The 10,305-nt window shown below is 39.7% G+C and overlaps 1 protein-coding gene across 1 annotated transcript in view; it reads left to right on the forward strand.

Annotated features, from left to right (window-relative positions):
* LOC136857010 (acid sphingomyelinase-like phosphodiesterase 3b) overlaps positions 1-10,020 on the forward strand; it is a 52,685-nt gene extending 42,665 nt beyond the window's left edge. The window contains exons 4-5 of the mRNA XM_067135351.2: positions 1,628-1,755; positions 9,643-10,020. Of these exons, the coding sequence (XP_066991452.2) occupies positions 1,628-1,755; positions 9,643-10,020 (506 nt within the window). The remainder of the gene's footprint in view (positions 1-1,627; positions 1,756-9,642) is intronic.
* Positions 10,021-10,305: the final 285 nt, after the last annotated feature.

Consider the following 10,305-nt stretch of genomic DNA (forward strand, 5'->3'; position numbering starts at 1 on the left):
ATATCAAACATTTCCTGCGATAACTTATTCCAACCCCTAATTCCTTCTTATCCTCATCTTTCCAGTGTGAAAATGTTATTTGTAATAAAACACACTATATCATAAACAGGATCATATTCACAACAGAAAGAAGCATGTTCCAGCTCACACCAGATAAAGAAACATATCTCTCTCATTTACTTTACCCCAACTCATTGGCTGAATGGTCAGCGTACTGGCCTTCGGTTAAGAGGGCCCTGAGTTTGATTTCTGGCTGGGTTGGGGATTTTAACCTCCATTGGTTAATTCCAGTGCCCCGGGGGCTGGCTGTTTGTGCTGTCCCCAACATCCCTGCAACTCACACATCACACGTACTATCCTCCACCACAATAATACTCAGTTACCTACAAATGGCAGATGCCGCCCACCCTCATCAGAGGGTTTGCCTTACAAGGGCTGCACTCAGCTAGAAATAGCCACACATTATTATTATTATTATTATTATTATTATTATTATTATTATTATTATTATTATTATTATTATTATTATTATTATTATTATTATTATTATTATTATTATTATTATTATTATTATTATTATTATTATTATTATTATTATTATTATTATTATTATTATTATTATTATTATTATTATTATTATTATTATTATTATTATTATTATTATTTACTTTACCAGTTTCACTGCATGCCTCTCAGCAGCATGAACTGTAGCAGGTGACATCACTGTTGTCATAGAAAGCATCGAGCTAGCAGCAGCAGTGTGAGAGGAAGACTGCTTCATTTCTACAGTCACCATGGCCGAAATCACACAGCGCTCACTGCCATAACAGTAAAAGCCAGGCACTGTGCAGAAATATGTTTATAGTAAAACCAACATACCTGGCAACATATGGCAATAATGGGACAGGAAAGGGCTTGGAGTGGGAAGGACGTGGTCGTGATCTTAATTAAGGTACAGCTCACACATTTGCCTGGTGTGAAAATGGGAAACCATGGAAATCAATCTTCAGGGGTGCTGACAGCAGGGTTCAAACCCACTATCTCCCAAATCCAAACTCAGAGCTGCGTGCCTCTAACCGCACGACCAACTCGCTCGGTAAAAGAACCTAAAATAAATCTGATAAAAATAATTGGTGAAGAGCCACATCACTTACTACCCATCAACATGGTATTGTTGTATTATGCTATATGATCAAGTAGGATCAAGCTGGGCTCTACATACTATGCTACCTCAACAAACAACTTTATAAGTCCTCTAATTAATCAGTAGTGTATCAACGTTTTTTAAGATTATGATTTATTGACTACAGTATTAATAAACTTAGATATAGAAAAAAAGATTCTTGAGCAGACTGATAACCATAACACTGAACAGCTTATTCCAATTTAGAAGGTCAATTTAATAAATAGCAGTGAGTTTACATTTTAAATCTTGCGTATTTTAAAAATGAAAATAGAATTCTGAAATATAAGGTTTGTTTAGCAGTATTTACTTCACTTCAAATATACATAAAATGCTATTCATAGGTTACAGGCACAAAGTACGTTAATTATTTAAAATTTGAAAATCAAATGTTTATTTTACACTTATTCAGTGTAACTAAATACATACTTACCTTGTTTCTAGAGAGACCAGTGTCATGGTTATTTCTGGCTCCCAGTGTTGGTCCACGAAATACAGAATTAGCTCCTGACGTTACTACTTACAATAACCCAGCAATGAGACTGTATATGTACGACAGGGATACTCTTGAGGTAAGTATTATGGTTAATCTACTGCAGAAAATACTCCATGGATCAAAGTGGGCCGGCGTACGTTTGCACACAACGAGCTAGAATAACATAGAGGGGCTGTATGCCTGACATCAGTGCTCCCTGCGGAAGCAAGTTGATAAAGGGCAGCCACGTTAACGGTTGTCAAAACAAAGCAAGTTCGCGTGAGAACATATGTTGAGGTGACACGGAGATTGTGCATGGAAATTTAATTTCGTAAGTTTTAAGAAGTCAAAAGATAGATTCTTGCTTTCAAAAATGCCAGCCGTATGCTCAGCATATGGCTTTACCAATTGGAGTAATAAAACAAAGGATATGTCGTATTTTAAGTACCCAAGCATTACTGAACGATAGCCGAGATCACTTTTTGTAATTTCTGTTTGTAATTAAACCTATTTTAGTGGTTACACATCGAAGGTACTGATGGCCATGGTAACTATTTTCGGATTATATTTCAGATTTCCTTTTAAGAACAAGGGATTAGCGCAACAGTGCATTGTGAGGACGGAAATAAATAAATGGTATCCTACTCAATACAGTCATTTATGCTCTGTACATTTCGAAGATAAGTACATGTATGAAACAAATGACCAATGGCGATTACTGGCAAATGCCATTCGAACCCTATTTCATTTTCTTCACATTTACAAACAAATAAAATAGAGCCCCCACCTCCAAGGAAACGTAACCAGGAAACGTCACCTGAGGTGATGGATGAGGAACCTCCTGTGATTTGTACTTCAAATGTGATATGTGCATTTTATGATGTGCTTCAGACTGAGACTAATGTAGTAGATGGCAGTGTAGTGAAATATTACCTTTGTTGATTTTTACGCAAACATTTCTTTATTATTATTATTCATGTTATTGGCTTTACGTCCCACTAACTACTCTCTTACGGTTTTCGGAGACTCAGAGGTGCCAGAAAATAGTCCCGCAGGAGTTCTTTTATGTGCTAGTAAATCCACCGGACTGAGCTACGATAGAACCTGCCAAGTTGGGGCCAGAGGCCAGCTCCTCAGCCGTCTGAGCCACTCCGCCAGGCATTTATTGTTGTTGTTGTTGTTGTTATTATTATTATTATTATTACTATTATTATTATTATACTGGGGAAGTTGGCTGTACGGTTCTTAAGTTCTTAAGTTCTGAAGTTCTTAACTTTAAATGTACGGTTAGAGGCGCGCGGCTGTGAGCCTGCATCCGTGAGATAGTTGGTTCGAATCCTACTGTTGGCAGCCCTGAGGATGGTTTTCCATGGTTTCCCACTTTCACACTAGGCAAATGCTGTGGCTGTATCTTAATTAAGGCCACAGCCGCTTCCTTCCAACTCGTAGGCCTTTCCTCTCCCATCGTTGCCATGAAACCTATCTGTGTCGGTGCAACACTAAGCCACAAACAAAAATTATTATTATTATTATTATTATTATTATTATTATTATTATTATTATTATTATTATTATTATTATTATTATTATTATTATTATTATTATTATTTTGTCACCAAATTGTTGAGTATGGTGCTTGATAATGTTCGCTTTTTACAGACTTATGATAAGTGAGGATTTCTTGGTACCTGTTTATCTTTTGACCTTGATAGTTTTTTTGTTGCCATATGCCATTGGTACCGTAGTATATAAATCACTGAAGTTTGATATTTAGGTTCTTTCTCCCTGCCCCCTTCCATTGTGGTCCTGAAGGCTATGTGTTACTCTCTTCTTGTGCTTTGTCATTGGTTTGAAGTAGGCCTATTTCGGTCAAACTTACACCAAGCATGGTAAATACAGTATTTTAATGCTGTTTGTGAAATTTATGCAGCCCTTATTGTAGATGTCAGTTGGATTGGTATTTAAAATTAGGCTACTCCTCATAATGGATAACTTTCAAGGTTACCTTTCAGCTAGTAATTCCAGTATGATATGGTAATGGGAAAAATTTTTTTTTTTTTTTGCTAGGGGCTTTACGTCGCACCGACACAGATAGGTCTTATGGCGACGATGGGAAAGGAAAGGCCTAGGAGTTGGAAGGAAGCGGCCGTGGCCTTAATTAAGGTACAGCCCCAGCATTTGCCTGGTGTGAAAATGGGAAACCACGGAAAACCATCTTCAGGGCTGCCGATAGTGGGATTCGAACCTACTATCTCCCGGATGCAAGTTCACAGCCGCGCGCCTCTACGCGCACAGCGTAATGGGAAAAATGATATGTCCCTTATATTATAATAAATAATTACATTAACAATTATACTGCAGAGATACAGTACTCATAGGGCATGCAATACTTTTTAAAAGTATGATCAGAATGAGGTTGTAACCGATTGTACGTCCCTATCATTTTAAGGATTTCTCTCATAAATATGTATGTCCACGGTTTATATTGTAATTTACGCTTAACCACAGCAGCCAAGCAGGGTAACGCTCTTGGTTCGGTTTCGGGGCCAATTCGTACGGCACAGTTCGACGATTTCGAACAACCCTACAAACAGCTGATCGTGATGTTGGCCTCGTGCCGCAACATGATGAAGTGGCAGTATTCGCAGTCTGTGATTGTTAATGCTTTAAGTTTTTGGCTAACGGTCTTTAATTCTGATTTTAAAATGCGTATTTTCTACGCTTTTCGTCATTCGAGAGCAACGACCGCTTGCTTGTGTGACCACAGGAAACATGGCGATGCTCGTTCAATTAGCTTCACCAGCACCTCCTAGAGGCACTGCATGGGCCTCTTTCAACATACGTCATCAGGTACTCTCATTCGTATTGCCAGGCCTTGTTCTCTAGGAGGCGCTGTTCTAGCTCGTTTGTTGCACATGACAGCTGCACACAATGTTGGTCACACTGCAATGGCGCACGAAGCGATGTTGCTGCCGCAACAACAGCTGATTGCACGACACGTGAGTTTTTAAAAACATGGAAGAAATGTTTTTAATGTCAATGCGATGATACACAATACAAATGAAATCCGCAGACAAAAATCGAACTTACAACTCACCGATTATTCATCACACAAAATGATACGAGATAAATATACTACGAAGTACTTATTATCGCGATGTTAGAAAATACGGAAGAAATCGGCCGATAAAAATCTCAATTTAAATACACCAATAAATGTTAGAATAATATACACCGGTGCTAACACAAAAGGTTTCAAGTAAAATCGATCAAATTTACCAAAATTCAGAAACCTTATTTTCATACCTGATTCAAAAAGGTATTATCGTCTAGGCAGTTAATCAATTCCTGACAGTCACTGATGATGCCATGTCAACGAGCTAGAATACCATAGAGAGGCGGAAGCACTGCCTGGATGAAGCTAATAGAACAAACATCCGCCGTGGTTCCTGTGGTCACACAAGCAAAGGAGCATGGCTCTTGAATAGAGAAAAGTGTAGAAAATACGTATTATAGGATCACTTGGGCTGAATTAAAGACCGTTAGCCAAAAGCTTTAAAGCATTAAAAATCATAGACTGCGTTATCACATTGCGGCACGAGGCCAACATCACGATCAGCTGATCGTAGGGTAGTTCGAAATCGTTGCATTTTACATACGAATAGGCCTCGAAATCGGAACAAGAGCGTTACTCTGCTTGGTTGTTGTGGTTAAGTGTAAATTACAATAAAAACTGTGGCAGAAATCCTTAAAATGAAAGGGACCAACAATAGTCTACACCCTCATTCTGATCATACTTTAAAAGGTATTGCTTCCCCGTGAGTACTGTATTTATGTATTTATTTATCTGTTTACTATCCAGGGTTGGTTTTCCCTCAGACTCAGCGAGGGATCCCACTTCTACAGTACCCTGCAGCGTGCGACTTTGGGTCGGGGATAAAACTGCGAGGGGTGGGGGACGACCACTAACTCGTCCAGCCGGCCACACCTGCTATGCTGAACAGGAACCATGTGGATTGATGGGAAGTTTGGAAGGGACAGACAACGAAGAGGCAAGGCCGTGGCCTTAAGTTAGGTACCATCCCGGCATTTACTTGGAGGAGAAGTGGTAAACCACGGAAAACCATTTCTAGGACAGCTGAGCTGGGAGTCGAATCCACCTCTACTCAGTTGACCTCCCGAAGCTGAGTGGAGCCCGTTCCAGCCTTCGTACCACTTTTCAAATTTCGTGGCAGAGCCGGGAATCGAACCCAGGCCTCCGGGGGTGGCAGCTATACTCACGCTAATCACTACACCACAGAGGCGGTCCATGAGTACTGTACCACTATAACTGTTTTATGTAATTGTTTATTACAATATAGGGTGCATATCATTTTTTCCGATTACCGTATCATACTGGGATTACTAGCTGAAAGCTAAACTTGAAAGTTGTCCGTTATGAAGTGTAGCCTAGTTTTAAATACCAATGCAACTGGCATCTACAATAAAGGCTGCATAAATTTCACAAATAGCAGTAAAATGCTGTATTTACCATGCTTGGTGTACGTTTGACCGAAATAGGTAACTTTTCGTGGTTACGTTTCCTTGGCAGTAGGCGCACCATTTTCTTTGTTAAACGTCAAGGAAAATTGAATAGGTTTAGAACGGCATTTGCCAGTAACCGCCGTTGGTCATTTGTTTCATACATGTACTTATCTTCGAAATGTACAGAGTGTAAGCGACTGTATTTGTTGGAATACCATTTATACCTTTTCGTCTTCACAACCCATTGTTCCTTCAATTCCTTGTTCTTTAAAGGAAATCTGAAATATAATCCGATAAATAATTACCGTGTCTATCAGTACGTCCACTGTGTAAGCATTGAAATGGATTTAATTAGAAACAGAAATTAAAAAAGTGATCTCGGCTATCATTCAATAATACTTATTTAAAATACGATATATCCTTGATTTTATTACTCCGATTAGTACACCCGTACATTAAAACTTCAGTCCATCTCATGCAACATTAGTACCATGGTAGTACCATCAGAATGGAGTGATCTATATTATTAAGTTCTTCCTTTCTCTTCTTTCTCCTTCGTCCCCATAATGCATGTTGCCATTACCTTTACTGTGTTCCAGGCAAGCGGGCTCTCCAACATGATCTGAACCAGATTCCCTGGCGTGAGTCGTCAGCCAAGTTGTTGGCAGACTTTCCTTCGTTCTTCTTCCCATCGGACACAGTAGAAGAAAGTATGTTCTACTGTATCCCTTTCAGAACAGTACCAACAACCATCTCCCTGCGTCTTTCCCATCTTCATGACGTATACACCAAATCTTCCATGTTCTGTCAGGATCTGCGACAGATAGTAATCTACCTGCCGATGTCTACATTTAAGCCAGCCTCCTATGTCGGGTATTAGCTTTTATGTCCATTGGCCAACATTGGTTGTGCCATCCCATTGGCCTTGCCAGTTAGTAAGAGCTGGTTCCTCAAGGCTTTCTTTTCTTCAGCAGATATAGCCACACCCCTTTCATGCCAAAGTTTTCTCTCTATTATGAGGAGGTCAATGGGAATACTGGCAGCTACAACTTGTAATGCTGCTGTCGAAACAGTTCGATATGCACAGATAACTCTGAGCAGCATTTTCCTCTGTACTCTTTCCATAGCTCTTTGGTGAATCTTCCTCCTGAGTGCATTGTGCCAGATAGGTGCAGCATAAAGCAAAATGGAATATACTGCAGAACACATAATCTGCCTCTTAACTGTTTTTTTTTTTTGCTATGGGCTTTACGTCGCACCGACACAGATAGGTCTTATGGCGACGATGGGATAGGAAAGGCCTAGGAGTTGGAAGGAAGCGGCCGTGGCCTTAATTAAGGTACAGCCCCAGCATTTGCCTGGTGTGAAAATGGGAAACCACGGAAAACCATTTTCAGGGCTGCCGATAGTGGGATTCGAACCTACTATCTCCCGGATGCAAGCTCACAGCCGCGCGCCTCTACGCGCACGGCCAACTCGCCCGGTACCTCTTAACTGTTCTTGGTCCCCCGACGTTAGGCATAAATCTAGCTAATGCCGATGCCTTCTTCTTCTCTGCCTTTTGAGTTACTGCCTTCACATGTGCACCAAATGTGCAATTCCTGTCAATAAGAACCCTAAGGTATCGTACAGACTTCCCTGGGATAATCACTGTATCATTTATTTTTTTTTTGCTAGGGGCTTTACGTCGCACCGACACAGATAGGTCTTATGGCGACGATGGGATAGGAAAGGCCTAGGAGTTGGAAGGAAGCGGCCGTGGCCTTAATTAAGGTACAGCCCCAACATTTGCCTGGTGTGAAAATGGGAAACCACGGAAAACCAACTTCTGGGCTGCCAATAGTGGGATTCGAACCTACTATCTCCCGGATGCAAGCTGTATCATTTAATAAGAAGCGAACATTCTTCCAATTCCTGGAACCTTTCAAAATTACAGCCTCAGTCTTATGTGGAACCAGTCTCAATTTATTATTTACCATCGAAAGGTTAACTCATCTCAGTGATTCATTTACTCAGAAGGTCAGTTCCTCTACATTCTCTGCTATTACCACTATTTCAAGGTCATCTGCATAACTGATAGATGTTGTCCCTTTTGTCTGCTGCAGGTGTAGGACGCCATCATATAGAATGTTCCACAAGGTGGGTCCTAGGAGAGATCGCTGTGGAACGCCACCACTCATTTCAAGGTTTTCTAAATCATTGTGTTGTATTCTTCGTCCTTTGAAGTACTTAGCAATTATTTGTTGTAGATACCGAGAAATGTTTTTCCTACAAAGTTATCAAAACAGCCCATTTCTCACTGTTTTCTGCCTGTATTTGAATCACCCTCTCAATAGCTTGGGTTGTGGTTCTGCCTTTTCTAAATCCAAACTGGTTCAAAGAAAGTCCTCCCTATTGTTCAATTTCTTTCTTCAGTCTCGTTTTAATCAATCCTTCGTAAAGCTTGCTCAAGGTGTTTAATAAGCAAAATGGCCTGTACGCTGATGGATCTAATGATAGTTTCCCTGCCTCCAATAACAGCACTAGCTTGGCTACTTTCCACTCATTGGGGAATTCACGCCTTTTCAGTAAATCATTGAAGACTGATAAGATCCAACCAGGTGCCACCTCAACTGCATACTTGATGGCTTCTGGTGGGATGCCATCTAAACTTGGTGCCTTACCAGTCTTCATATTGCATGCTACTTCTTCTGATTCCATTTCAAGTATGTCATTAGTATAAGGAAACAACTCCATTGCTATGGCTTTCCTTCTATCAGCTGGGAGCTGAACTGGTACCCTGTTGATTAATCGACCAGTCACTATCTTATATCCCCCCCCAGATATCACTGTCCAGATCTTCACATAGCTTTTGCCAGAGATTTCTCTTAGATTCCTTTATTAGCTTCATTAGTTGCCTCTTTGATGCCTTATAGTCATCTTCTAATTGTATTAAGTTGACCTGGCTGATTCTTTTCCTAGATCTTGTAAGGATTTGCGTCCTGCTATTGCAATCTTTCCTTTGCATGTCTATTTCATTGTTCCACCAGTAAGGGACATGTGTTTTATATTTTGTTGATCCCCTCAATCGGCTGGTCCTATAAGCATCTTTAAGAACAGAAATTACATCTTTTAGAGCATGTTGTGCTATATCTACAGTTTGTAACATCCATTCGATTGCAATTTTAAAAATTTCCCAGTTGTAATTCCACACCGTTTTCGTGATATCATTAAGCTTCTTCGATCCCTTAACTTGAAAATATATGAAACGATGGTTGCTGAGAGATTCATCTTCCATAACCTGCCAGTTAACAGTGCATGATGCTATACCCTGCATTGAGCAGGTGACGTCTATGAAAGACTGAGCTCCCTCTGAAAAAAGTTGGTAAGATTCCAGTGTTATGAACCACCAAGTAGTAGAAGTAGTAGTATAATATTGCTTGTTCTAATTACCCTAATCTTGAATTTAATTTTGTTTTAGGTTCTTGACTATGTCCAATTCTACTTGAATCTAACTTCTGCTAATATTCGTCAGAATGCTGAATGGAAGAACGCTTATACTTTCACCACCTTCTACAACGTTCCAAATATTTCTTTATATTCATTCACCTTACTCATGTCTCGTCTTAATGATAATGAGCAGTTGTTTGCAAGGTACTATGAGGCTAACTCTATGTATGTTCACAAGGAGAAGGAGTGTGACCATCTGTGCGCACGCTATCATGCTTGTGCCCTTCAGAATATGGATTACAGCAGTTTTTTTGAATGCATCTCAGCCAAACATGTTACAAGTTCATCATACAAGTGGAGAGGAACCCCACTGAAGTCGAGTGCAGCAAGCCTACATTTAGAATTATAGAATATTTTAATACTATTACATAACTCAGGACTAGGCATTTTTTAAAAGATCTTCACTATTTCAACTCCATAAGAAATATACAATATTTTACACAACAACCACATGTGAATGAAATGCAGGATATGTATGTATTGGTATGGTATATAATCAAGAAGTGGTTAAGGTATGTGAAGCAAGTGTTTATTATTTATTTATTTTTTAACTTCCAAAACCTTATATTTGAAGAAATGCCATACATACATACATACATACATTATCATTATAGACTGTTATGCCTTTCAGCGT

This window comes from Anabrus simplex, chromosome 1, assembly GCF_040414725.1.
Source record: "Anabrus simplex isolate iqAnaSimp1 chromosome 1, ASM4041472v1, whole genome shotgun sequence".
Lineage (NCBI taxonomy): Eukaryota > Metazoa > Arthropoda > Insecta > Orthoptera > Tettigoniidae > Anabrus > Anabrus simplex.